Here is a 26,962-nt window from a genome sequence, read left to right as displayed (position 1 = left end):
AGTTCGGGTAATACTTGACATCTCTTCATCGGCCACCACACTAACCCCCCAAAAAAAAGAGAGGAAGAAGATTGAATAAGAGAGCACAAGGAAAAAGGGCAAGAAAGGGCAGAGGTGAAGGAAAGGAAGGTTCTCAGTCTGATCATCTTGGAAATTCGAAGTAAGTGACTCAGGAATAGACTGCATCACTAATTCCTCACTTCCAGCTCAGTGCAGCTAGCCTTATACCGACACATAAGGCCCTCTGGATCCCACTTTTCACATATTTCTACCAGGCGTGCGGTGTTGGTATTTGCCCAATAACGCGCATCTTTTTTTTGCAGATCTGAATCACCCAAGTATGTGCCTACCGAATGATTTTCAATTTTTCTCATTACCTTTTGTACCCAGGAATGATGCCGCTCATCATCCTTGGCATCGTCCCACACGGCGTAAATAGCAAAATAATGATCAGACCGCATACTTAAGGCCATGCCAGATAGATCTCCTCTACTCCAAGGGCTCATTGCGGACCAGAACGCAAACGATTTCCCCGGTGGAAGAGACAGAAACGCTTCTTCTAGCACAGCGACAACATCGGCACCATTCTGAACATAGGCATTATCGGTGTGGTACCGATGACCCTTTGGGTTTGCTTTTGCCTGTTTGTCGTACAGATTTCCTAAATTGTCTTCCCGACAATACCATTCAGAGAGTGTCCCTGCGGGCCGGGTTTCTTGCACAGGCCACAGAGCAGCCTCGGCCTCATCGGGCGTGGCCTTCATGCAAACAAAATGTATAGATAGACAAATTTGATTATGGGCTTCGGCGTATCGGGTGCATACAGTGATTTCGGTGTCTCTGTCAAGGGTCGCGGTAATCCGAAGGGCCCAGGAAAATGCTTGCCTGTAGAGACCGTGTGGGTAAATGTAGCCAGAAGATCGGAATCCGTTCTTTGGATATGGCCTTAATTTTAGGTGAAATTTTGAAACAACCGCTGGAAATGCTGTTATGTTCCAAACTCTTTAGTTAAAGAAATCTTCGGAAAAGGGTAAGGAATTCATGGAGAGGAAAGACATACCTGGTCCTGCACCACGGGCCGCCCAATATAGGTCTGTATTCTGCTGCGCATTGCAGATTATAGGCTCTCCTTGCATGGTAATTACTTCCACAGCATCCACACTTTCACAAGCCCAACCCCAGTTCTGAACTTAAGGAGACTGGGGTTAGTGAGCAGAACCAGTATGGAAAGGAGGACCAAGGAAGAAAAAGAAAAGGGGAAAATAAGGATGGGAAGAACGAAAGAGGCGACGTACCCGACAGTTCCAACCCATTCCTCCTTGCAATAAAAACCCGCCGAGGCCAACATCGGGGCAATGACCCCCGGGAAACATCATCCCATGTTTCTCGATCAAGAAGTCATTGAGCTCCTTGCTTGTGACACCAGTAGACACCTTTGCAATGCAGTTTCTCTCATCGACCTCCAATACCTTGAAGTCGCCGAAGTCAATGAGGATGGAATCATCATGCAAACTCCAAACAGGAAAGGAATGACCCCCTGCTCGAGTGGCAATACGCATTTTTCGTTGAATTGCCAGCTTCACCGCAGTAATAACTTCATTCTCCGTAGTTGGCTTTACTATAGCCAGTGGAAACCGGCGTGGGCAGCGCTGGTTGAACACTCGGCTGAGACGGGCAGCTTCGTAGGCTGCCATATCTGCAGACTCACGCCAGAGTATATGCATTATGCCTCGGAGATTCTGATTGTTTGATGATCGTACGTCTGCCCTACCTGCAATTCTTTCAATAAAGAGACGCTGGGGGCACACAAGCGTGCTGCTGATGCTTTGCTTGATCACGAATTGCAAGTAGACTTCGTACTTCGGATGTTAGGCGAGCATCGGATCGCAGCCAACATGCTGAGAGGATCGAGAGGAGCTATGGAGGGCCTGTCTTAAGCTAGCCACCACAGAAATCCTTCGAAATTTATCATACTAGCTATTATTACACTGCAGGACGAGCAAGTTCAGGAAACTGATGTTGTTACCAATTCCGACCCGTTGTTTGAATGGCAAAAATTTCCTAAATTGAGATAGTTTAGTGGGTAAACCGAAAGACAGTCTCGCAAGCCGATCCACGGACGGCGCGGGTGGACAGAACAGCCAAATATCTTTGGCTTGGGAGAAGAATTGTTGGAATAGCAACCTAGAGACATCTTACGTCCCTGTTTCCGGAGTAGATCTCCGCTGCATACCGTATAGCATGGGTTCTATGACCTAAACCAGCCTTGCCAGCCCCAGGAAATGGTCGGCCCAATGAAACCGTGTCAGCGGGCATTATAAGTATTTCTAATAACGTACGCCTCTTTTCACACTTTCCAATATTTTTTATGCTGCTACCATGTCCGTCCCTTTCTTTTGCCTAGTGGGAAGGTTTCCGAGTATCCTTGGCGTGCGGGCCCAAGGCAAGATGCAACCCTAATTGATTTCAAATCTTGAGAACGACATAAACAGTTAAAGACGGAGCTGTCTCTACTTGAGCTAAAGAGAGGGAAAAGGAAATTCCCTGAGGGAACTGAAACGAAACATGCAGATGGTGCTCTGGACTGCTCTCCCTTTTCTGCATTATTCTACATTTCCTTTTTTGTCACTACAGAGAGGATATCATACATTGAAACAAGTGTTGGCGGAGGCGCAGACTTCACCTAAGGCACTAATATAAACAAATGTATCTATCTACCTCGTGGGCCAATAACTCTTAACTTTGTCCTGTAATCCAGTCCTCTGCAATAACCCACCTATTGCTTGGTTTGCAGCATTAATGATTTCCTCTTCGTCCATAGTCAGTAGCTTCCCGCCCTCCACCACTATACGACCATCAACAACTACCACATGCACATCTCGCCCCGTCGCCGCATATACAACGTTGCTGACGGGGTTCACACATGGCTGTAATGTGGTCTTCTGTACATTGAGAGCCACGAAGTCTGCTCTTTTTCCGATCTCTAGACTGCCAATGAGATGATGTAACCCCAACGCTTTGGCCCCATTGATTGTGGCCATCTCCAGTACTGTTTCTGCAGTGATCCTAGCAGCGTCACCTGGTGTGTTATGCACCATAGCAGTCCATCTCATTTCCTGGAACATGTCGGACGTATTATTGCAGGCATCGCCATCAGTCCCAAGACTGACATTGAGCCCTGCCGCGAGTAAATCGGGGACTGGGCAAATCCCCGAAGCAAATTTGGAGTTTGACGTCGGGCAGTGAGAGATGTGAACCCCAGACGACGAAAGCAAAGGGACGTCAGAAGTCTCATTGATATATACCGCGTGAGCAAAGACAGTCGACGGGGACAACAGGCCGACTGCCTGAGCGTACGATCCAGCGGTGTGGCCTAAAGAGGAGAAATAATCGGCATCGCCCTTACTTTCGGCAAGATGCATAGTCACTGGGATGCCGTATGAATGTGCAGCAGTGCTCAACTTTTGCATATGGGTTTCAACGACGCTGTGTCCCGTTACAATGTGGTCACCTTTGGCCAGTCCGGTGATGTTTCCACGAACCGATCTGGGTTGCTCGCCGCAAATCATACTCGGATGCGGTCATTTGCGACTCCGTTCCATTTCTGCCATGACTTCAAGCTCTCTGGAAGCATTCCATCACCAGGCGGGATCTGTCCGCCGGGCAGGTGACCTTCCACCGAAATGCGGCCGAGGCAGGCTCGAATGCCACTGTCCTGCACAGTCTGACATAGTCCATCGAATCCATGGCGGGGGAAGAACTAGTAGTTTGCATTGCGTCAGTCTGAAATGTCGCCATGGCTGGGAATTCGAGCTTGGAAATGACATACTAGACATTCCAAGAAACAAGTAGTCCCGGACTTCAGCATCTCCGCGACGGCCAATTTCACAGATGCCCGGGCCTCTCCCTCGGTCATGCTGTTCTGGAGGGGTTGGATTTGTTCCGAGAGCCACGCCTCTTTATGTAGACCATCAGCTGTGCCCCGTAGTATTGCTTGGACGGTATGGATGTGCGTGGAAACCAATCCTGGAATCACAATGCATCCATTAAGACTATACTGCCTTTCAAGTGGGTATCTTGGAAGTAGACAATCGGTTTTGCCAATATCCGCAATAGTGTCCTTATCGACATAGATGGCGCCGTCTTCAATAATATGTCGAGCTACATCAACCGTGATGATCGTTGCGTGAGTATATAACATTTTGTCCTGGGAGACGTGAGACTGAAACAAGGCGTGAAACACAGATGCAAAGAACCCGAGCTACTAAATGAAAGATTGTTTTGACGGCTTAGGATGATGAAGGATTCCAGTAGTCGCAAGCCTGGAAACTGATATAGAAATTAGCAGTTCGAGCCTCACCAGTCAACCCAGATTTATGGAACCCATTGCTCTTCCGTCATTGCGGAAAACTGATAAACGAATCTGCTACCTTAGCATGGCACCCTCAAGAAACGAACGTTTGCGGCAGTCTATGTGCCATCAGTGCACCATATCTTTAGTGCTTTGCCAAGGTCAGTACTTACTTACATTTGTAGCAGCTACATAGTATTATTTATGAGAAGTCCTCAGTATTTTATCTCCATAATGCTTCATACTGCGGGTTCTATCCCACATATGCAAGGCGTGGCATTACATTTCCCTCCCACCGCTCATCAGCACCCAATCCCAGCCCCTGGCGTGCAACAAAGACATCGACAGAAGGCCTTTTAGATTGCATCAGGGCCATTTAGTGTATTGGTTCTGAACAATTAGCCACCATGGATGGTCGGAACTTGCCCTTACCTTGGTCCATGCTGCTTGTCTTACTCCTCGCAATGAGTATTACAAATGAAAGTCGCCCAGGAAACCTGTCTTTCCGCAAAGTGACTGTTATACTCTGTACCTCACTAACACAAAGCAGGTAATTCTACAGCGATGGAATAGTCCTTTATCTCGTTTGCCAGGGCCATGGATATCCAGAATTACAGATATTATTCTGAAGTATCACTGGCTTACCGGAAAGCGAGCCAAATATGTACAATCACTTCATGAAAAATACGGTTAGCTAGCAGTCCGGACTTCCAAGCAGGCTATGGATTGGGAAAAGAAACAACTAGAGAATGCGACTGACTGTTTATTTGGATCTTCAGGCCCAGTCGTTCGCATTGGCCCCAATGAGGTTGATATCAGCGACCATACCGCCGCGAAGGAGATTCACAGGGTCGGAAGCCACTTCATGAAATCAGAATTCTATCGCCACTTGACTCGATATGACATACAGAATTTGTTCAACTCGAGTGATCCTAAATTCCACGGCGAGCGACGAAGACTGCTCTCGTCGCCCCTCTCTGCCTCGTCCTTGAGACGGATGGAGCCCTTGATTGAAGCACGTGTCCGCCTCGCTATTCGCAGGATCCAGGAAGAAATGGAAGCAAGGGGTACGGTTGACGTGTATAAGTGGTGGATCTTTATGGCCACCGATATCATTGGACAATTGTGTTTTGGAGATTCCTTTCATATGTTGGAACATGGAAAGGTAAGAGGGTGGTCGACAACTGTAGAGCACTGGTTGTTAACCTATAGCAGAAGAATCAGTATTCTATGGACCTTGAATCAGTGTCCGCCATGGAAGCAGTTAGGGTTGCTTTCCCACGCATGGTCAGCCTAGCCAGTGTGTTCCCGTTACCAATCTTCCGGAATTCTGCTGAAGCCGGACATCGCATGGAGCAATATGCGAATCAGTCGGTCCAGCGATATAAGAAGTTAATTGCCACGGACCCGAACCCGAAGCCCATACTCTTCGCGCGATTGTTTGGAGGCGGAAATGAAGGCCTTCCTGAAGCCGAGATTGTCAATGAGGCCATTAGCTTTATCATTGCTGGGAGCGATACCACAGCAACTACCATGACCTACCTCGTGTGGGAAGTTTGTCGGAACCCTCCTATCAAAAGAGCTTTGTTAACGGAGCTGGCTGGTGTCCAAGAGCATTATCATCATGATGATCTCAGGCCACTGCCATATCTGAACCAGGTCATCACGGAGACCTTGCGTCTTTATACAGGTGTTCCGTCTGGGCTGCCTCGTGTCTCACAACATGGAGCTATACTCTGTGGATATTGGATTCCAGCTGGTGTGACTGTTACCACACAGGCATATAGTCTTCACAGGAATCCTAGCATCTTCACTAATCCAGAGATGTAAGTGCTACCATTGCATAGTTGATATAATTGACCGTGCTTGCCTGGTATCGGAGAGGCTAATGATAGCAGATTCGATCCATCCCGCTGGGAGAATCCTACCAAGGAGATGAAAGATGCATTCATGCCTTTTGGTGGCGGCTCTCGCTCCTGTATCGGCATGCATCTGGCGCAAGCTGAGCTCCGGCTTGCAACTGCTGAGTTTTTCCGCATGTTCCCTAAGGCAAGTGCTCCAACCTTGGAAGGTATGGACGCGGAGGATATGGACCAGATAGCTTATTTCCTAATGTCGCCGAAAAACAAGCGCTGTTTGCTACAGGCGTGGTAGACACTGTGGATCGGCTTGTTCTAGAAATATTCTTTAAGCATCACAGATAATGAATCCAACGTGTCAGTAATCAGACGTTAGAGTCATTAAGCGGTTGAACGGTAGTTACTATGAATGCAAGGTAAGATATCCCTAGAGACTGTTTGGCTAACCTGCTGCAAGATATTGAAGACCACAAAAATAGGAGGCAGTGGAAAGCCAAGCCGTGGAAATATTCACTTATCCCCACAGTTCATTTTGTAATGATGGTGCATTCTCTAAGGTCCCAGAATTAGTTTCATCTCAGCGGGTCCTGTCTCCGTTAGAAGACAAAACTAGTCTATGACATGTCTAAAATGCGAGGTGGTGACAAAGTTACAGCGAGCTGAGGCGCCCCTAACCAAGCTGAAGGACGCAACCGGAGAAATGCCCACTGTGCTAGTTAACCATGCAGCAGTCTTCGAACTGACTGAACACAGACAACACTTTACGCAAAGTGTCCACGTCAATGACCTTGGTCAGTGTCGTATACGGAGCTGCCCTCGGGGGACTACCATCTTTGTCTGGACGCATACGTCGGACTGAATATAAGAGACACCACTATCCACCTCCACGTAGGGTCTGGCGTATATCGAGACCAGGGACTGAAGCATTGAACCAATCTGCCAGAGGATTACATCCTTGTACGAAATTAGAAATGGCCATTTCAGAGTCAGAAGTCATTGTTGGCTCTCACCAGGAGCCCATGACGACTCTATCCCTCGAGAAGCCAGCCTTGGCGGAAACGGCCATCGCTCTGGATGCAGATGGCGACGTGGTAGGCATTAACAGCCCTGGTGATAGAGGTAAGGAAAGGCCCTTACCTTAGGCGTTCTGAAAGTTAACACGGGAAAAGGAACCGTCCTCGCCGCCAGGGTCGCGGACCGGGAGAAACAGCTGGCCGCCAATATACGAAACATCCTCAAAAACGTTGGAGAAGATCCAAATCGAGAGGGTCTTCTCAAAACCCCCGAACGGTACGCTAGAGCTATGCTCTTTTTTACCAAAGGCTACAACGAGAGTGCATGGAACCTCGCCAAGGACGCCATCTTTAATGTAGACCACAGTGAGATGGTTCTGGTCCGCGATATCGAGGTATTTAGCATGTGCGAGCATCATCTGATTCCCTTCATGGGGAAGGTAGGCGATCCTTTGGACTGAAAACAGTTTGCTTGGATGATAAGTAACCACGTGCGCCAGGTCCATATTGCGTACATGCCCAGCGGTCGCGTATTGGGTTTGTCAAAGCTGGCTCGCATTGCGGAGGTTTACGCGCGCAGACTGCAGGTCCAAGAACGTCTCACGCAGCAGATTGCCCAGGCAGTTGACGATATTTTGAAGCCCCAAGGGGTGGTCGTTGTAATGGAATCTGCCCATATGTGCATGGTTATGCGAGGCATCCAAAAAACTAGCTCCATGACTACGACTGCCTGCAGGACCGGTGTTTTCAAGAAGAACAAAGATGTTGAGGAGCAGTTTCAGTTCCTTCTCAAACTGAGACAAAGTTCATAGGGAGATGTATTGTTTGTGTGTGTGTGTGTGGGGTACGAACTGCACATGCCGTGCAATCCTGCATTATTACTCCTCGGTGGCTAGCGAGATGGGGCAGTATGAAGCCAACATTGTTCCGGAATACATTTTCGTCAGTAGACTCTACTATACCTTTTTTGCCCCTCACAACCCTTGACCTTATCCATCTAGATTTTGTAGTGCAGTTGCAGCAAATCCCTGGCTTCGAATTGCTCGTGATCATCTACTGTGAGTGCACCTGCCATTGGGAGTCTGCAACGCATCTGCCACGAAAGCCTCAAGTCATTGGCTGTTGCACATTCTCTGGAATGTACATAATTAAAGTATTACAAATATACACATGCGGTCTTGGACTATCAGTGGGGTATTTATTACTACAGAATGGTGTAACTACAACATAAACTCCTTGCATAATTCCAACATAGATTAAGGAGTGATGACAAATTAAAATCAAAAGCAGTGATATAATTAATTATTACAAAGCTTTCCTTGAAGTTTCCACAATGACTTCCGAAGATGACGTTTGGTGGATCACAATCATATGTGCTGAGATGACCCTAGACTACTACCCTTTGCTTTCATGAAGGATACGCAGATTAAGGGTCAGACCGGATTAAGTGTGTGGTCTCTAGGATAGAGTAGTCGCACAGGACATGGGAATGGCACCTAGGTAGAGTTGCTTTTGCTGAAGAAACGGGTGCCGAACTCCCTTTCTGTGTGTTTCGGCTCCCTAAGTATGGCCGGTTCCGCCATGCCTTATATTACAGCTACAGAATGGCACTGTGATTTGTCCCTGATCCCACCGATTCTTTCTCGGCTTCTCCTCCGCACATCTTAGCAAACGTGGCATTATGGGCGAATGCAGAACCATTATCCAGATCCCACCAGCACCAGAGCTAGTGGACCATATTTGTCTTCGCAGTGTTCAGCTCCCTTTGCCTTCTGGCCCAGACGCATGGCATCGGTCGGGCCGGAGGCAGCCATGTACCATGTCGCTCAAGCTATCCTGGTCCTCTGTATCTTCCTCAGCCCAAGAGGACGAGGTCGCCTTGTCTCTGGATTACGGAAAGCTTTATCAACTCATCGAGGAGCTCGTCCAGGAATGGCCGAATTTACGGGAAAGGCTAGAAAATCAGATCCCAGTCGTCAACCTGCATGGGCAGCCCGTTCACGGGTCACTGCACATTGAACGAGGACAAGACATCTCCCTTCTTGCTGGGAAAATTGCTAGCCTGGCTCTGGCATACCTACATGAAAGCAGTCTGGTCATAAATGGCCTACGGCCGGGGGCTGTGCAGCAAAACTTTGGGCAGTGTGAAGTCCGCCTACATCTTCCAAAGGCTCTCCTTCGCGCGGAGGGTGGCCTGCTGCATCGCAGTCTCCATGCGCTGGGATACAATCGTGCGGATGCTGTGGCAGCGGCCGTGATGGAAGATGGGTTCCAGATCCAAAACATTCGCTGCCATTGCATTATAGGTGTCAACGCGCACGAAAGACTTCAGAAGCAGGCTGTTGTGGTATCCCTAGAAATCAAGGGCCGAGCAGATGATCATTGGAGGGAGAAGTTTCTGAACACATATCAAGAGATGACTAGGGTTGTTGCTGAGGTATGATGATATCGGCTCGTACTCCGTTGAAACGGACACTAACAGGAATACAATTCAAGGAGGTGGACAAGACCACGTTCAAATCAGTGGAGGCTCTAGTTGTCTTTATTGCTCGTCTTGTCACGGTGGATTTCGGCAATGAACTGGTGACAGTGCGCGCCGAGAAACCCAACGCGTTGGCATTCGCGGAGGGGACTGGAGTGGAAATTACTCGCTCGCGCGAGTTCTTTGGTTGAGGTAGGGTTATTTACAGGAACTGTCTCTCAGCAAGAAATAGAATAAATGGAGCAATGAACGGTTAACACCTAGCTTTGCTGCTCGCATTTGGCAGCCAATTGGGAAAGACCATCATGAAGAGGCAGGAATAACACTTTCGGGAGCCCTTGACTCGCTCAACTATTGGGAAAGAGGACAATATTGTACTCAAGACACGCTAGAGTGGTGTAGAGGCGCAGACCAGTCTGAGATAGCCCTAGTTGCAGGTTATATATAACCAGCCTTATACGTAGACCGTCGTTCATGTTCGTATACGCGGCATAGAACCACAATATTGAGGAAGTAAACCAATCCAAAAAGTTGAGGCTTACTGGGAATTTCCACAAAACGACTCTCAAATGTACCAGCTTCATGGAACTTCCATCAAGAGATGGATATCGTGACCAGTCGATATGCGGGTGCTGAGGTAGTCCTGACACTGGCACTGCCTGCGGTGTCTGACGGATGCAGTAAGACATCCGTGTCATAGCATCATACTAGGTCTATTTTGCAACATGCTTTCAATGACTGCGTGAACGCGGTAGATGTCAAAGTGCCGGCCAGAGCACTTTCACTTTACCGGGCCGGTCAATGCCACCATACTGCTGGGGCATTACCGTTAGTTAACTAGGTGACCTCAGGAAAGGACCGACCAGTTACCTTACTGTGGTTGACCCCGGTGGTTTTGTTAGTACAGTGTGACTCACAGCTATCCCGTAATAGTTAACGAGGTTTTCTAAATAAATGACTGCCTGCCCTGATATGTAGAAGGCTTAACTATTCAGAAGATCAGGAGCAAGTTATTAGCCAGAAACCAATACACCAATTATATGATACCTGTATACAGAGTCGAGTGGACATAGACTCTGCACTCTGGTGGCGTTGCAGTCAACCATAATTAGTATGGCAACCATGGACTCCGCGCACGACACCGTTACTAGGAACCAAACTGAACCACTGCGAGTTCGGTGAGGGTTGGATTCGATTTTAGCAGTTCGGTTATGCAACTCTAGACAGGCATTAGCCATTCCCGGGATAGCTATTATGCCCAGGAGAATGGGCCGAGCTTCTGAGAGCCCTCAGTGCGCTCCTGGGAGCGTGCCGGGCTATATCATTCTCTAGCCCTCAGGGTGCTCATCTTTCTAAAGGCTCAGGAGTCAGGACTCAGGAGCTGGATAGCTCCCCCACTAGTATCCTCGCACTCCAAGCCGGCTGTGGGATATAGTATTACCATAAGTATAACACTGCTCACTGCTTATGGGCCTTTTGCTGAATTCTTGCCCAAAGCCCTACAGCACAAGCCGCGGCAAAAATATCTGCTCCGTAGCCTCTCCTGGTGGCTCTAGATATTTGCAAACAGAGCGATAGACTGTTTGCTGTCTGGATGCACAGTCAGTCCATGGGAGGAGTCGTAGTGGACAGCGTGAGAGCGTCATGGCCCTGGGGCGAGTATCTCAGAACGTCCGGATTATGAACCTTTCGGTCACTGATGGCCGGAAGCGGTATTACTGGCGTTCCACAGAACTACCGGGAACTAGAGTGACCGAACTAGATGGCGGATTGGATTGTTGAACAGGTATAATTAATCAGATATTGACATGAGTGATACGCTCAGGACGATCCTGCAGGTGACCTCTTCTGGGCGCACTTGGGCAAGTTGGTCCAGATCTTCAAGCCTGTACATGAAGCCATCAAAATGTCTGTCTACTCAGTCAGACTGGAAGAAGCAAGTGAATATACTGGGTGAGGGTCTAGCTAATAATTTACTAGCGATCTATCTCTGGACCATCTAGCTGCCTCGCTGATCGTCTCCGGAAACGGAGAAAGACAGCCTTAAAGCCCTTTTCTTAACGCAGGGACTTTATAGGACTTTAGGTTGCCGACTACTGTTTTAGCACATTCCAACGTAAATTTCCTTCCAGGTCATGTAGCCTGTCGGAACGATCGGAGACATTTTCTCCACTGAAATACGTGCATGACGGCCGTCGATTACCGTTTCTTCCAATCCAACCAACTCCGTAGTCGATGGCTCTGGAGAACGACATAAAGCAATCAAGGCCGAATGCTACAACCCGATGCTCTAAGTTTCTGCTCCTCCTTCTCGTCCACTCAATCTGATCAGCAGATAGGATACTTAGGGGTTGAAATTCGGATGCAAGTAGGGAGTTTACTCGTCGTCCACACTCCCGGTAGCACCTCTATCATTTTCCACCATGGACGCCTGGGGCTACAGATGGCGTTCCTCGAAGACTCTCATCATCGCCACCATCAGTATTGCCTTGTTCGCTGGTACAGCACCTGCCTTGTTTCCCCTCTCATAACTGGCTGAGTCTCTCCCTATCAAGGACTGGACTAATCGAGACTTCATAGAAACCTTTCTGTATAGCTTCATTATCCCTATGCTGAGCTACATGCTGGAAGTTCGTCTAAATATTGACCCATCCGAAACGCAGCGGTATACCACCGCCCTGCTTACGCTCCATGGTCTGGTTGCTCTCGTGGTTGCACCGCCAATTGCCCATTTCACCGACAAGACCCCTAATCGCAAGGCGCCCTTCCTGATTTCCCTCGCAGCATCTCTAGTCGGGACATATTTGATTGCAATCGCGTCATCAGGTGACGTCCTTTCCTGCCGGACTTCCCAGGAAGAATTGTATTGCTTACCCCTACACAGTTTGGGTGCTCTATCTCGGTCGCGTGATACAAGGGGTCGCTGCATCAGCCTCCTGGATTGTGGGCTATGCCACCTTAGCAGATAACATCAGACAAGAAGACATGGGGAAGGCTATGGGGCTAACTATGTCCTTTTCGCTTTTGGGCATCGTCACAGGACCGACGATCAGCGGAACACTCCTCCAGCTCCTTGGATACTGGACCGCCTGGACTGCTCCCCTAGTAGTTCTTGTCCTCAATATTATCGTCCGCCTTGTCATGCTTGAGAGCCGAGATAGCATCTCCTCTGTTCCTGGTTCCCGCTCGGTGACCTCATCCTCGTCAAGTGTTTCGCAAGGAGGCGTGGAGCCGCAAAGCCAGGATGAGGCGTCTACATTGCTTCCATCGTCTTCATCATCATCACATGGTTATTCGTCTTTCAACGCAATGCCTCCCAAGGTTGATCCGTCAGATGGCCCCGAGCAGCAGCCCCCAGGGTTTTATCGCATCATGTTCAGAGAGCCCAGGATCCTTACAGGGGCAGTCAACCTCCTTCTATATAATATGGTCACAGCAGGTTTTAACACGACATTGCCTCTCCATCTGCGTAGTATCTTCCATTGGGAAAGCATGACTATTGGACTGATCTTTCTTGGGCTACAGCTCCCTCAAGTAATCCTCGGTCCGCTGGTCGGATGTCTCCGCGACCGTCTAGGGTATCGGTATCTAAGTACAGTCGGCTGGACCTTCTTGGCTCCATTACTCTGGCTCCTCGGGGTCCCTGGTTCCAACACCTTTTCCTGGAGCCGCCCCGAAACCCATGGCAAAGCCTTCTTTTTTACATGTATAGCTTGCATCGGTGTTATGCTCAGCCTGGTCCGCGGTGCGGGAGCGTTGCAGATGACTAGTGCGTTACGTCTCTTCTTCCTGGTTTACTACCGACCGATTAATCTAAAAATGCCACGGAAACAGGGGTCATGCATGAACTACAGTCCAAGGATCCGAAGCTCTTCGGTGATTACGGCGCGAGCTCCCGTCTGTTCTCTTTGATAGAGATATTCTTCAACCTAGGATTGGTACTAGGCCCTCTGCTATCTGGACTTTTAGTCGAGGCGCTCAGCTTCTACTATACGTGGGGCTTGTTCGGTTAGTACATTGTTTGCTTTCTATTCTGCCATAATTGCTATCTCCAGCCTATAAATATCTTACAGTCTTGCAGGTGGGGTTTCCCTTCTTGTTGCTTTTTTCACTTTCTTCTTCTTCGACAATGGGCTCCCGGCTCAGCACGCTGAACCGACGGCCTGACACAGTAGCATCGACCATCTTAATCCACCCTTAGTGGGACATCGGGCTCGTGATTTACGTTGGTAATTTCTTACATACCTTACCGTCTGTTACTAGAGTTACCTTTATCATTCCCGATAAAATCTAACTCTAATACTCCGCATTGAGGCCACGCGGGTCATTTACCATAACCAAGCCAAAGCGTGTCTGCATAATTTGGCCATATGTACTCAACTCCAGCTTCCTTGTCAGGATAGGGTGCACCTCTCGTTCTGTCCCGCCTACTAAGGTGTATTTCATGAAGGTAGCGCCCCCTTTTTTTAGACGCTCTTTCGTGTTAGAGCTATACCGGTAGTGAAAGCCCAGATTAATGCGACAGCAACAATACTGAAAAAGAAAAAGCGTTAGGCCGACGTATCGATCATTTGATACCATCTGATAAGGAAACGGCCAGACTCCTTGGTATCTGTGGATAAACCAAGAACTACGGGAAGCGCAATGGAAACAGCAAAAATAAAGCTAGCAAGCCTACTACCCAATTGCTACCTCACAAGATCAGCCGCAGGGATTGGCACTGCATGCGTCGCTAATGCAGGTCCAGTTAATGCTGTGGTCATAATTAAGACAAACTACTTTGAGGTATACTTGATTGGAATACTCAGGTATTGCACTGGTATCTACAACCAAAGAGTCCTAACTCCATAGCCCCTATCAACTGTTCCACCCCGAGCATTTATTTTTCGTTCGACTTCGACTATATTTTTGGCCTGCAACAAGTGGTCTCTAAGTTTCTGCAAAAGGCACGAGACACGATGGAAATTAACACTGTTGTTCTAAAGGAGTAGAGATAAAGTTTAATATAATAATGCGAAAGCAAAAGACACCGCAGACAAAAAATCCTCTACACCTTTTTAGCAATAATATAATAGTATGGTAAAGCATCCGAGTCAATCCGGTCAGGTGGTCGAAACACATTTTTCTTTTGATCCACAATATCGAAGCCATTCTTCTGCAGGAGTTGCTTCCACCCTGCTCGAGTGAACAGTGCACTTGTAACTTGGTTGCCCATAAACCGTTTTCTGACCTCCCTTGCACACAATCCATCAGGGTCATATCCAGAGAGCATATTATCTGGGCTGAAATCATCGGCAGCCATTGTCGCAATGCATACCAACCCGCCACTATGTAGCCAGCTTCCATACTTCCGCACAGTCTCTTCGATCTCCTCCCTGCCCAAGCGGAAGAGAGAGCGTACCATCAACACTGCATCTAGCTGCTTTCCTTTGGGATGGACATATTCACGCATGTCAGAAAGTTGGAACACACTATTGGGAATCCGCTTTTGGCTCAGCTCGACCATGGCGTGCACGTTGTCTATCCCCGTTATGAAGTGGCCTGCAGCAGCCAATGTTTCAGCCACTGGTTTGCCAGTACCGCATCCAACATCAAGAACTTGGGATTGCGGAGGTAAATGGCTTAGCACCGTGCTGAGAAACCGCAGAACACCTGGGTCGCATGCATAGGCGTCGTCATACTGGTTTGGCTTATAAAGCACGCTTTCTGCCATTGTTGACTGATGGCCCGTTGAAATTAGATTGGGGTAAGATTATGATTAGTTTCTTTGCGGGATCCAACTTGCTGGACCTTAAAACAGGAGTAGCATGGTGATAGGGAGAGAGATAGACAAGTAAGAGTATTTATATTATGGGTCTGTAAACCTAACAGTCAAACTTATAGAGCATGTTACCTAGCGTCACTCTGGCTTCTGTTTCATTTCCAGCATCCAAGCAACTTTGCCCCACGTACACTGATCCAGCAATAACGGGTAGTATATAGAATGTAACCTTTTTGATCATGCCCAGGCGAAGGTGGAATGTAAAGTAACCCAGAACATAAGGACTTGATTATGATCCCCCTGCTCCCAAGTGGCAAAGTAGATATAATACACTCGAAGGGGCTGATCGACATCACCCATAACAGACCAAGGAGACTCTATACCTTTATCATCATCCAGAGTTCCCGTCTCCATGACCAAAACAGGCGCCGTCGGCGCTTCCCAGGCACCTGCCGAGTCCGTTCCTCACGGCACGGTTCAGGTAGAAATCAACTTCTACAAAGCACCAGTGGATGGCGCCGAACCATTCCTATACAGCGGGACGCCACCAGAGGGGTTGCCCGCTATGAACTACACCGAGCCCGCGCTGCCCGTCACGCTGAACGACATCCGCGGTCGCGAGGACGAGTTTTCTCTAGACAAAGATGCGTTCCAGCCACTCCAGGGCGCTCTTTGTGTACCATACGAGGCCATTCAGTCCGAAGAAACAATCCAGCGCACCTGGTTCCCAGCGGTGGAGGAATTCCTGCTAAACACGATAAAGGGCGCCCACCGAGTCATCATATTTGACCATGTTATCCGGATGGAAAGCGTCAATACGCACCGCAAACCACTGCATACGGCGCATGCGGACCAGACGACGCAAGCGGCGGCCGCCCGTGTCCGGCTTTGTATTCCAGACCCTGACGAGGCTGAGCAGGCCCTCCGTGGTCGCTACCGTATCATCAACGTCTGGAAGCCATTGAAGGGTCCTGTACAGTCGTGTCCACTAGCGTTTGCGAGGGCGGGCTCCGTCCAATCGACGGAATTGGTCCCTATCAAGTTTCATCGGCCGCAACGCACCGGAGAGATTATCGGTGTGGCATTTAACCAGGCTCAGGAATGGATGTATTGGTCAGGTATGCAGCCGGACGAATGCTTGCTGCTCAAGTGCAGCGATTCCGACGTGTCGGTGGCCGGTCGTGTGCCTCATTCCGCTTTCTATGACCCCAGGACCCCACCGAATGCCCCGGGTCGGGAGAGCATCGAGTTCCGGGCTTTGGTGTTGGGATAGTTACCTGTGGGACTAATGCTGGTGCTTGATTTGATTTGATTTGATTTGATTTGATTTGATTTATTTCTCCGACTGTGCGCAGCCTAAGGTTGCATGTAACCTCCTTGCTGAGTTTCCAATTACAGAGTATTCCACCTACACAGTATTCCAAGCACACAGTCAACTGCGTGCGGAACTTGCGGAGCGCGCGTCACCGGTGCCCTGAAGCAAATGAAGGAAACGGAACAGAACCACGCGAAGCCTGGTCTTGCTTTAAAAACTCTGCGATCCTCACCCCGATTTCTCGCGCTAAGCCGCCCGCTGATCGCGTTCGGCCACAGGCTCTACTATCACCTGTCTTCCATGCTGCTTCTCTATCCAGGAGATCCCTTCCCCCCCTTCCTACCGAATCTCACTGTGTTCTGATCTCTCACGGCAAGCCTCACCTCTCCAAGACATCCCATTTTCTATCTTCCCGCATGTGATGTGTTACTTTCTTGCAACAGCACGCGTCATCTAGTGATTTCTACATGCGGATGGTTAGAAAATTTTGATCGGCTGGGGAAATCCAACGCATGCGGGTTCTTGAACCTCACCTGCCCGGAGTCGCATTGGACATGCAACTCTACGTAGTATTTCTTTCTCGCCCTTCCATAATAATATCCCATAGCTTCATTGCGTCTAGCCAAATCTTCAACCCTGCAGCTTCGTCAGACGCAGATCTCCTAAGTTCTCCCCTCTCTTCTTCCTCTACTGCCAACAGTACGCTTTACTCGGCCTTCAATGTCGAACTACGATTATCACGACGTTCTGGACATTTGGTTTGGTCCAAGGTCCTCCCCCACTTACCTGCAAAAAAAGTCCTTTTGGTATGGTAATAGTGCTTCCGACGATGCCTACGTCCGCGACAATCTTGGAGAAGCATACCAAGCAGCGAAAGAGGGTAAACTCGACGCATGGATTCAGACCGGCCAAGGAGAAGGAGCTTTGGCTTTGATCCTTCTGCTGGACCAAGTGCCTCGGAATATGTTCCGTGGCACTCCCCAGGCCTACGCTACTGATTCCAGGGCCATCGCAGTGGCTCGGCAAGCCGTCGATAGTGGCTGGGATAAGGAAATGCCCACGATTCAGAGACGCTATATCTATTCGCCGCTCAATCATTCCGAAAATCTGGAGGACCAAACTTTGTCGTTGAAATTGTTTACTCAGCTGGGGGACAGCCATCACCTACGCTGGGCACAGGACTTCTATAACCAGATTAAACGAGATGGGAGGTTTATTCACAGGGATCAGATTCTTGGGCGATAAAACAAAACAAGTACGATTCCGCCTTGTCTACTTACTATAGTGATCGTCTTCTAAATCAAGTATGGCAAATTTAATATTACTTTTCGTATCCTTCAACTCGTTACTACAAAATTCTCTCCACTCAGTATAATTGAACATCGCGGAAATCGTTATAATATGTACCAGTGCCCTAATAACTTAGTTAGAGGGGCAAAGACTGGGGTATCATATTAGGGATTGCCGCAAACCTCAGACTTCGCCATAGATTGGCTTGGGGAAGGGACGGACATTTAATGACTTACCAGCGCAGAGAGAACACCCAGATGAATAGGATCGGCGCTCCGATCATTACACGCTAGGGAGCTTCTTGATCTCAAGTCGTAGATTAAGTCACAATTGACATCTGTACCCGTATCCTTGTCATTGAATCTCGCTCAAATGGGCCAGCCGCTATCTTGGGCTAGGAATTTCGAAGGTACAAAGGCTATAGGCTTTGACGGAAGAATGCCAAGTCATAGAGATAATATAGTACAGGAGGATTTTAGGCTACGAATAGTATGTCTTCTATATTAACGCCCTTAGTGGAATAGTTTGCGTGATCCACAGTATTGCTTTCATTCACTAGATTGAAATCATGGGATTTAAATTCAGTTCGAAACAGATATTGTCTAGAGCGCCCTGGTCCGTTCGGGTTACCAATGCTAGACATAATCCACAACCGAGCGGCACATGATTTCGGCCGCAGTCGAAAACCATGAGATATCTAATTACTCCTCTATACGCAATCAAATAACAGAAAAAATAATAGCATTACCTAGGCCTAGTAGGGCAGCTTGTTCTAATATAACTAATTTAATGGCAATTACTGCATTATGGTGGTGCACATTTCTTAGGAAGTGGTTCCCCCACCATCATCTGTATAGCTTCTTGAGCACGCTGCTGGCCTTCGGCCCTTCAGCGCCTGTCAGAACCCCTCCAGTAGCAATGTAATATCTAGGGGCCGCATGCTTTTGCTTTTGCTTTTTATTACTGCGCGAAGCTCTGTCACCTGGTGTCATAATAGAATGACTTCATGCATGGTAGATTCAGCTGCTTTTGCCAGCTGATGAAGTGCCTCATTTAGAGGGCTTTTAGAGTTGTGTTAGATAAGTTATTTTATATGCTGCATCTGCTTTTGTACCTTAGTAGTAGTATAAGGGGTCTTTGTAATCCATTCACCCTCTATAGATCCAGGTCCATGTGCAGTAGTTTGAGGGGTAATATTCTTGATAGTAAGCTTATCCAGTACCCTTTGTAGATTTAAAGGCACTAAATTAGAAGCTTCAAACCCACTGCACATATTCTTAGATGATAAGGCCTTTTGTGACTCCTTATGTAGATCAGAAAATTTTCCTTATTAATATAATGAATACCATGTTGGATGCTTCTTATTATCTCTGTACTATATGCTTCCTTTAGGGGTGCAAAGCAGCCAACATTAAGAGGTTGTAGTTTATCAGATAAATAAGAAGGCATATAAAGAGGGATAATTTAATAGTCCTTACAGAAAAGATCAAACTCTGGAGATTCATGGCTAGCATGGCTATTAAGAATTAAAAGCTAATATCTCCCTTGTGTACGCACTGTAATATGCTTTTAAAAGACCTTTTCTAACCAGATTATGCCAAGCTCATTATTAGTCCATTCATTATTACTTAGACCAATCAGCCAATCAGGGTCGATATCTTGATACCACCAAGATTAACAGACCTTGCCAGAGAAATTAATTATTAGCAGAAGAGACCATCCAGAAGCATTAATAGACTCAATAATAGTAACCCATCCACAGTTCCTAGGTTGGGTAGCTCGCACACAGGTGGTTTAATGACAGGATGTAGTAATAACCTTTGCTATATATGCAACACCCATCTAGAAGCCAGTTTCATCAAAATTGTAGATATCCTGCTCAGTGATACCATATTTCAGTAGAGTATTCTGAACTAGGTTAAACCACTAATTAATGACTTCAAGTGAGATGGGCCCCAGACTGACCTTCGCCGTTGCAGACTCTGGTTTCTCACGCTAGAAGAGATGGAGCAAATAGTTAAGGAGGGATGGTGTCCCCTGGGTGCACAGAAGTATTCCTATGCTAGTTTTCAACTGGACACCCAGGCGTATCTGCTGCAATTAGTTCATACCAAAGCCAGCTGGAACAACAGAACGCATGATTCTTGTAAGGAGACAGAATGCGTGGTAGATAATATAGATGAGAGCAGCTATGTCACTCATCATGTGTAAGAAGATTGCAGCTGTTCGCCACTTAACGCAGATATTGAACAGTTACATACAATTCTCCAGGGCAGAGGCAGAGGAATCCCTCTTGTGAGGATCACACCTTCTGTGGATGACGAGCTCGGCATGCTAAAGTTAATGGGCCTGACAGATTAAGGAGGATAGCTGAGATTGATATGACAACGTACCAAGTTTAACTCTGACCTAACTGTTTGAACAGTGGCATTTTCCTGTGAATAGTTACAGAGTCACTGCGCCAGTCATGAAGATTTAATAGGATACTATATGAATAGTTTATAGATGCTTGCACAGGGGTAATCGAAACCTAGGATTATCCTGATCCATCTCTTGTGCTAGTGGTTACTCACTGGCTCCAGGGCCCAGAAGCCGAAATCCAGATTGCTTTAGCAGGGGATGTATTAAGACACTAGGAAATAATGAAAATAGGCTGAACAGTACTGTAACTGCGTCAAAGCCATCAACTACTTTGATTCTGCCCACAGCGTTTAGAGCGGGTTAAATTCTTCTAAGAACGATCGACAAGAAATAATCAACAAGCCAATTGAACTAGGTATAGTAAGATTATAAAGAGATATCTCTAAGTTAGGGAGTAAGATAAATTCTTCTAGTATTTAACTAGTAATACTTAAGATTAAGTTTATTGAATAGTAGGTTAAGACTCTACATACTATCTCATACGCTTTTATAATATAAGTAGGCTAATAAATAACTTTTCTTAGAAGAGACTCAAGAGAGACTAGGAGACTAGGGACTTCTATCCTATTTTTTACTTTTTTAGTGTTTAGTAAAACTAACTGCTAACTATATTAGTTAAAGTATATTAGGAAGTATATAAGCTCAATTGTGGATGCTCAGTAGGAGCACCAAGCCGCTTATTGCCTTGTGCATTTAGCAGAAAATTAATTGGTATTTGATAAGAGCTCATTATCTCAGCATGTCTGTCGTCTACATCCAGCTCACCATGAAAGCTTTATCGGAACAGATATGTCCTTCTGATGGTATGTAAATGGGTCGATGCACGTTTTTAGGTAGATCTGGCTTTTAAGCTTGCGACAGAATCACTGGCGTCTGCCGATGTTGGCGTCTGCCTCTCAGTTTTGGCCTGAACTGAGATTGCTCCTGAGACAAACTTAGCCCCTTTGCACCAAGGAAAGGGAAGGCGAACAGATAACAAAGCACAAATCTCCTTTTCACAGCCGATGCCCACATGATGATCCCAGCTATGAATTTCCAGCTAGAAATATGCCTAGCTGTGACATGAAATATGTCTTTGGTTTCTTTGTCTGATTATCTTTATTACTACGCCACGATTCCTCGAAGAAGATTAGTGACCGCCACAAAAACTGATAGCGCCCAAATAATGGCTACAGTCAGTCCACATGTTTGTTGAAAATATCAAGCTTGGTTATCTGACAGGCAATAGCCTAGGGAACGACATAAAGAAAGTCCCAAACGAGAGATTGACCTAAGTACAGGGTGTGCGAGTTGCTAGCAATACTGCCTTTGGAAATTAGAGTCTTAACTCCACGTCCGTGATCCGACAATCCCAATAAGAATCATAGCTCCTGTCATCCACCAGCCCGCTATTCCAAATGCGCCCTGAATGTCTCTTTTTAGGGTTCCCCATACTATACCAAACAATAAACTGGGAGGGAAGAAGCCAACAGCAAGAATCCACCAAATTTTGGCCCAATGCCAATCTTCTTTGTATAATATTCCCCATGCTTCTTTTAACTCAGAATATTCAGACTTGAGTTGTCCACAGGTCCTTTTCGGAAGCTGGTCCATGATTAACGTTGTGTTAGGTTTTATGTGATCTGCGTTGGTAAATAGATCCATCATCATTCGCGGTCCAACAGGTGGGGACAACTTCGGCGGTATTGGTCGGAATTCATATTCTGTTCCGTTTGGATGAACAAGTTTAGCTGGGGGTATACAACTGCAAACCTTCCCAGTTTCACAGATTTCCTCATGGCATCGCACATCAATGTATTGGTGACCCCCATATGTGAACTTATCAGCAAGGTATTAGAATAGCCATAGGATGATCGCGGATAATACTCTTGGCATACCTTCATAAATTGGATACTATCAACTGTTCTCAATGACCAATACTTTTTAAACTTACCCCCATGCTCGTAGTAGACACGTTGTAAAGTGTGGAATAATTGTCGATCATCTATAAGCTCTGTAACTGGCTCTTGGTGGAGCTCAACACTATGTCTTCCCTTTTCTATGCAGACCATGAGATAAAGAGTGTGATTTGAGCGACCACCCAGCTCAAGATCCTGTTGGTGATTGTTGACTGTAGGATTTTCAGACGTGCCATGCAGTTTACCAGCAATGTCGCTGGTATTAGAGCTGTGGAATCTTGCTGAGCTGCTGTTGGGAGAATAAACTTGAGCAGGTTGGAAGGACTTAACACTATTGCTACCTTCAGCCACTGTTTGTGTTTTGTATGTTAATGTACTTAGATAGCTTTGTAATGCTTGCAAGGCACCATGGCTGTGCTTAATGTAGTCATCATAAAGCCATTTCCCATGAGCCTTTTAATAGATCAGTAGATGACTTGGCTTTGAAAAGAATTCTTGGAAAAGTTGACCATAGAGGATTCTCACATTTTTCCACCTTATGCGTTGGTGACCTGCTGGTATAACTTCATCCTTGAGTCCAAGACAGGAGATGAGTGGTACTACCATGCCAGAAGCCTTCGACCATAAACTTGTATAAGCTTCGGGTACTGGCCCTGGAGATGCTTCGGAGCCAAGCCCATCTAATATTTCTGGACTAATCTGGGGTTTTTGTTTCGCAATTGGGTGAATGAAATTTTGGAGATCTTCGCGTAGCGCTCTGAATGCGTTGCTCTCAAGGAGGAAACTTCGGCCGTGAGCTAATATTATAGCGAAATGCTCTTTGCCTTCTTGATCTGTACATTCTTTTGAAGAACCCCCTGCATCTTCAGGCTGGTCTAATAGCGCTTTTGCTGGCTCCTCCTTCATCTTATTGTGTAGTATGGCAGGGGTATGCGAAGCAAAAGGGATGAGTATTTATTGGATCCTAGAAGCCACTGGACTGGCTTTTAATGAGACAAAGTTTGCTAACTTAGTATGAAGTGCCTCCTGACTTTCCTCCTTCAGGTTCAGTGAGAATTTTTTTAGTAATTTTTCAAAGTTCTGAATGAACTGATCTAAACCTATGTGTTTGTCATTGATAGCTGCTTTGTACAGAGCATATAGTTCTTTGTCTCCTAGAAGGATTCTGACAAGCTCATCAGTAGCCATCTTCATTTCATTTTGAGTGAGGGAGTTGTTTGTGGTAGCTGCAGTAGACAGTATACTTGGCACTGAAAATATTACAGATGCTGGATTAGACATGTCATCAGATGAGTCTTTCTGATCTGTCAGAGCTTCTGTATAAGATCTCGCGTCTTTGCAAATACCAAGATATTTTTGGGTCGCATGTAGCTCGTCGTTTAGATCTATCCTTTTACCTAAGCTGGTAACTTTGCTGGTAAGACGCGCAATTTTCTCATTGAGTTGCTGTAAATGGACCTTAAGGTTATATGCTGTGTCCTTGATCATCTCATTATACTCTTGAAGGACTTGATGGGAGACTATTGAGGTATTCCTGATGTGTAGATGTCAGCAGAGACTAATATAGATGAAAAATTATGGCTAACATAGTAAAAGTGCCTAGCGCGACTGAGATAGTTAACTTATACGCTGCAATAGTGTGTATAAACTTATTGATATCTCCCCTCATGAACTCCATTTTTGCCCAATCTCGAGAACCTGTCTTCGATTTCCCACTGAAGGCTTTTAATGATTGTTCGAACTCGCGGCATATTTGGCTGTATTGATGAATAGGAGCTTGAAGAAGTGCTGACATTGAGGTCTCAGCATTAGTCACCTCTGTTAAAGCGAATAAAATATTGGTGAGCTCCTCAAGCTCATCTTGGAGCCTATGTAGAGATTTGTTCTGATTGTTAAATTGTTGGACGGTGTCATAGAGTGACTTTGTTGTTTGAATAGTGGCTGATGTAACAGACAGCAGTGAGGTGGCAATGCTTAAAGGGTCTGCTATTTTAGACGTTGGCAGCAAGATCTTATACCTTCTTCTAGTGAAGTTGAAGTTGGAAGTGCCAGAATAAATGCTCATGAGAGTAGCCACGAGTCCAACATACCAGCTCTCAGTTTCGATAATGCCGCACAATGCATATCTCATTAGCTGAAGTTGGCGCCGTGGCTGTTTTGCGTCAGATGGCGTGTGGGTTTGGGTGTGGATAATTGCATATGTCCTCCATTTACCATGTGCAAGGCTGGAAGGCTGCAACGCTTTCTATTCAGGACATATCTTTTTCGAAGGTCATTTCAATATTACCGCTGCCTGTTGTTTTGCGCTTGGCGCGCGGCTACCCAACCCTCTAGTTAGCGCCAAAAGAATCTAGTCCATTCGCTGACGATTGTGCTTATGTTGAGGAGCGCATGAAGATGCCGTTTCATATTCACTGACATAATGCACTAGGGAAGTTACGCCTTCATTATCTCGTCTGCACACCATTATCTCGTGTACACAGGTCACTTGAGCTGTTCTGAAGTCTCGCGTGACCCCATTATCTTGTGTACACAGGTCCATTATCTCCGACCCGTGCTTCTGCTTAAAATAGAATTGCCCAGTGATTGGGTAGATCGGACTGCCAATGTCTTATTTACTGTCCTGTATTTGGGCACATGCTTAAAAACTTCTCCGTCGAACGCAGTCCTTTGCTACATTCTCTTTATGATCCTTGTGTTTTGTCGAATCTGCGCTACTTAAGGCGCTGTTTACCTTTACTTTTTTTCTCTTTTAGCATTGTTCTCGCCTGGTTTATGATCTTGTTTGCTGGCCCAGGTGGCTATATTTGTGCCCAATGATAGCCAGCACTACAGGTAATGCGGCGAGAATATCCCAGAGCCATATATGGAGGGAAAGCAGGGTTCTGATGAATGAGAAAGATTTTGTTATTGATCCAATGAGCCTAGAGACGAGTGAAACGCCCCAGAACGTCGAATTGCTCTACGGAGATGGCCTTAAACTCCACCACTGGAGGCTGATACAAATGCGGACTGCCAAGAAACTAGCGACTAAGCTAGTAAAGATTATACAGGTTATCTACTCTATAACCTTAATATAGGACTCATGTTATGTACTAGGTTTGTGGCTAATAGTTGGTTCGCAGCTCAGTGAGAAGTGCAGGTATGCGGGTATGTGGGTATCCAATTGACTTCAGGTAATCCTTGGCATCTCCTTAGTGGGTGGCCGGTATTCGCGATATTTAACTCTGGAGCACGCATCCCAAACATATAACTAGTTATTTCGCCTTCTAATCACATAATATAATCAATCGTGTATCTAGTAAACTTTACAGAACTTTTGATAGACTCCTCCTCAACATTCCTGCACATGTGCAGAACTGCATGTCAGAGAGCCGAGCCCTCAGGTCCTAAACCTGTTAACTAGTTAATCAGCATCGATTTGTCATATCCGCTGAACGCGTTTTATTTTCTTTATCAAAACTTACCAAACTATTTCAACCAGCCTCGTAACTCACGTGATAATACATCAAGCAGTCCTTACCAGGTCCCAATCTTAAATCTTAGGCTGAGTGAATTGCATCTACCTTATTCCCTCTCAAGAGACCCCACTCCTTTTTCAAAATCCCCATCATCAGCGTATCATGATATACGCCATCAAAGAAATGATCCTCCCTTTTGCGTCCCTCAACCACAAACCCCACCTTCCGATACACCCGTAACGCTTTCTCGTTATACGAGAACACCTCCAGGGCAACGCGATGCAAATTCGCGTACCGAAAGGCAAAATCTAGTGCGAAGTTGATAGCCTCGGTCCCGTAGCCTTTGCCGCGGTAGTGCTCTGCCAGGGAGATACATAGAAAGGCATTACGGTGGATGCCAGCGGCTTCGGTGATGGGGTCGAATAACGCCAAGAAACCTATGGGGGTGGCTTTTGGCAGCGCCCGGGTTTCGTTTTGGGTCTGGTCTGGATCGGTTTGTTCTTCGGTTTGTAGGGGATGTGGGGGCAGACATATCATCACAGCGAGGATATTCTTCGGGAAATACTGCATGTATTCTTTGGTAGCTTTTGCGGTTGGAGGTCGCACCATGCCCCTGGTGGAAAGTCCTAGGTTGACTGGGTCGGACCGAAGGGACTTGATAAACGCAAAGTCTTCGTCGTTTTCCTCGATGCTGCGGTAAACGAGATTGTCGGAGCGCCAAGAATTGCGAAGTGTATCCATTGTGTATGTGTATGTTTATGTTGGGTAAGCATTTCTGTGCGAGGAGAACAACAGGACAGTGGTTGTTCACTTTATAACAAGTGACTCACATACAAACCATCTCTGGCGGCGTCCAAAGACAGTTTAGTTCAGTTATCTAGTAGTCCGTATCCATGCCATACTCACCCACTCCAGCCACACCAGAGTGGGTGCGCCGCACCATAACTATAGATTTCTCATCAAAATCATCATTTTGAGGCTATACTAGGTATTATTAATATATAAAAAGAAAATTACCATTCTTATTAGCTGCCTACGCACTATCAACGCTGGAAATCCTTTACTCCCGGCGATGTAAATGGCAGGAAGATAACCCAGACGCCGCGTTCTT

At 46.7% G+C, this 26,962-nt stretch overlaps 12 protein-coding genes across 12 annotated transcripts; 6 read left to right on the top strand and 6 right to left on the bottom strand.

Annotated features, from left to right (window-relative positions):
* Nucleotides 1-58: 58 nt before the first annotated feature.
* P174DRAFT_415303 (FAD-binding oxidoreductase) lies at nucleotides 59-1,724 on the bottom strand (the record flags this gene model as incomplete). The annotated part of the gene is made up of 3 exons (XM_024824422.1): nucleotides 59-985; nucleotides 1,061-1,184; nucleotides 1,296-1,724. The coding sequence occupies 3 exons, from the start codon at nucleotides 1,722-1,724 to the stop codon at nucleotides 189-191; spliced, it is 1,350 nt and encodes a 449-aa protein (XP_024677213.1). The 3' UTR covers nucleotides 59-188.
* Nucleotides 1,725-2,714: 990 nt separating this feature from the next.
* Nucleotides 2,715-4,201, bottom strand: P174DRAFT_436124 (amidohydrolase family protein; the record flags this gene model as incomplete). Its single annotated transcript, XM_024825979.1, has 3 exons — nucleotides 2,715-3,461; nucleotides 3,572-3,760; nucleotides 3,830-4,201. The coding sequence occupies 3 exons, from the start codon at nucleotides 4,199-4,201 to the stop codon at nucleotides 2,715-2,717; spliced, it is 1,308 nt and encodes a 435-aa protein (XP_024677212.1).
* A 557-nt stretch (nucleotides 4,202-4,758) lies between these two features.
* P174DRAFT_465120 (cytochrome P450) lies at nucleotides 4,759-6,505 on the top strand (the record flags this gene model as incomplete). The annotated part of the gene is made up of 5 exons (XM_024830502.1): nucleotides 4,759-4,863; nucleotides 4,902-5,040; nucleotides 5,131-5,516; nucleotides 5,567-6,177; nucleotides 6,247-6,505. 5 exons carry the CDS (start codon nucleotides 4,759-4,761, stop codon nucleotides 6,503-6,505), a joined length of 1,500 nt encoding a protein of 499 aa, XP_024677211.1.
* A 676-nt stretch (nucleotides 6,506-7,181) lies between these two features.
* On the top strand, nucleotides 7,182-8,035 carry P174DRAFT_465119 (GTP cyclohydrolase I; the record flags this gene model as incomplete). Its single annotated transcript, XM_024830501.1, has 3 exons — nucleotides 7,182-7,301; nucleotides 7,421-7,663; nucleotides 7,724-8,035. The coding sequence occupies 3 exons, from the start codon at nucleotides 7,182-7,184 to the stop codon at nucleotides 8,033-8,035; spliced, it is 675 nt and encodes a 224-aa protein (XP_024677210.1).
* An 869-nt stretch (nucleotides 8,036-8,904) lies between these two features.
* P174DRAFT_398000 (dihydroneopterin aldolase) lies at nucleotides 8,905-9,896 on the top strand (the record flags this gene model as incomplete). The annotated part of the gene is made up of 2 exons (XM_024823822.1): nucleotides 8,905-9,660; nucleotides 9,720-9,896. The coding sequence occupies 2 exons, from the start codon at nucleotides 8,905-8,907 to the stop codon at nucleotides 9,894-9,896; spliced, it is 933 nt and encodes a 310-aa protein (XP_024677209.1).
* Nucleotides 9,897-12,128: 2,232 nt separating this feature from the next.
* P174DRAFT_380143 (MFS transporter) lies at nucleotides 12,129-13,718 on the top strand (the record flags this gene model as incomplete). Its single annotated transcript, XM_024822958.1, has 5 exons — nucleotides 12,129-12,204; nucleotides 12,286-12,531; nucleotides 12,590-12,876; nucleotides 12,955-13,474; nucleotides 13,540-13,718. The coding sequence occupies 5 exons, from the start codon at nucleotides 12,129-12,131 to the stop codon at nucleotides 13,716-13,718; spliced, it is 1,308 nt and encodes a 435-aa protein (XP_024677208.1).
* Nucleotides 13,719-14,752: 1,034 nt separating this feature from the next.
* On the bottom strand, nucleotides 14,753-15,418 carry P174DRAFT_380197 (class I SAM-dependent methyltransferase; the record flags this gene model as incomplete). The annotated part of the gene is made up of 1 exon (XM_024822963.1): nucleotides 14,753-15,418. One exon carries the CDS (start codon nucleotides 15,416-15,418, stop codon nucleotides 14,753-14,755), a length of 666 nt encoding a protein of 221 aa, XP_024677207.1.
* A 460-nt stretch (nucleotides 15,419-15,878) lies between these two features.
* Nucleotides 15,879-16,739, top strand: P174DRAFT_436118 (putative methyltransferase; the record flags this gene model as incomplete). Its single annotated transcript, XM_024825978.1, has 1 exon — nucleotides 15,879-16,739. One exon carries the CDS (start codon nucleotides 15,879-15,881, stop codon nucleotides 16,737-16,739), a length of 861 nt encoding a protein of 286 aa, XP_024677206.1.
* A 762-nt stretch (nucleotides 16,740-17,501) lies between these two features.
* P174DRAFT_380079 (DUF924 family protein) lies at nucleotides 17,502-18,026 on the top strand (the record flags this gene model as incomplete). The annotated part of the gene is made up of 1 exon (XM_024822953.1): nucleotides 17,502-18,026. The coding sequence occupies one exon, from the start codon at nucleotides 17,502-17,504 to the stop codon at nucleotides 18,024-18,026; it is 525 nt and encodes a 174-aa protein (XP_024677205.1).
* Nucleotides 18,027-21,744: 3,718 nt separating this feature from the next.
* P174DRAFT_473351 (uncharacterized protein) lies at nucleotides 21,745-23,296 on the bottom strand (the record flags this gene model as incomplete). Its single annotated transcript, XM_024830627.1, has 3 exons — nucleotides 21,745-22,310; nucleotides 22,370-22,843; nucleotides 22,916-23,296. 3 exons carry the CDS (start codon nucleotides 23,294-23,296, stop codon nucleotides 21,816-21,818), a joined length of 1,350 nt encoding a protein of 449 aa, XP_024677204.1. The 3' UTR covers nucleotides 21,745-21,815.
* A 608-nt stretch (nucleotides 23,297-23,904) lies between these two features.
* P174DRAFT_446454 (uncharacterized protein) lies at nucleotides 23,905-24,575 on the bottom strand. Its single transcript, XM_024828582.1, has 2 exons — nucleotides 24,481-24,575; nucleotides 23,905-24,376 (listed from the first exon to the last, which is right to left on the bottom strand). Exons 1-2 carry the CDS (start codon nucleotides 24,512-24,514, stop codon nucleotides 23,949-23,951), a joined length of 462 nt encoding a protein of 153 aa, XP_024677203.1. The 5' UTR covers nucleotides 24,515-24,575; the 3' UTR covers nucleotides 23,905-23,948.
* Nucleotides 24,576-25,634: 1,059 nt separating this feature from the next.
* P174DRAFT_397994 (GNAT family N-acetyltransferase) lies at nucleotides 25,635-26,623 on the bottom strand. The gene is made up of 2 exons (XM_024823821.1): nucleotides 25,858-26,623; nucleotides 25,635-25,785 (listed from the first exon to the last, which is right to left on the bottom strand). The coding sequence occupies exon 1, from the start codon at nucleotides 26,590-26,592 to the stop codon at nucleotides 25,933-25,935; it is 660 nt and encodes a 219-aa protein (XP_024677202.1). The 5' UTR covers nucleotides 26,593-26,623; the 3' UTR covers nucleotides 25,635-25,785; nucleotides 25,858-25,932.
* Nucleotides 26,624-26,962: the final 339 nt, after the last annotated feature.

This window comes from Aspergillus novofumigatus, assembly GCF_002847465.1.
Source record: "Aspergillus novofumigatus IBT 16806 chromosome Unknown P174scaffold_13, whole genome shotgun sequence".
Lineage (NCBI taxonomy): Eukaryota > Fungi > Ascomycota > Eurotiomycetes > Eurotiales > Aspergillaceae > Aspergillus > Aspergillus novofumigatus.
This window is presented reverse-complemented; position numbering and strand designations above follow the sequence as displayed.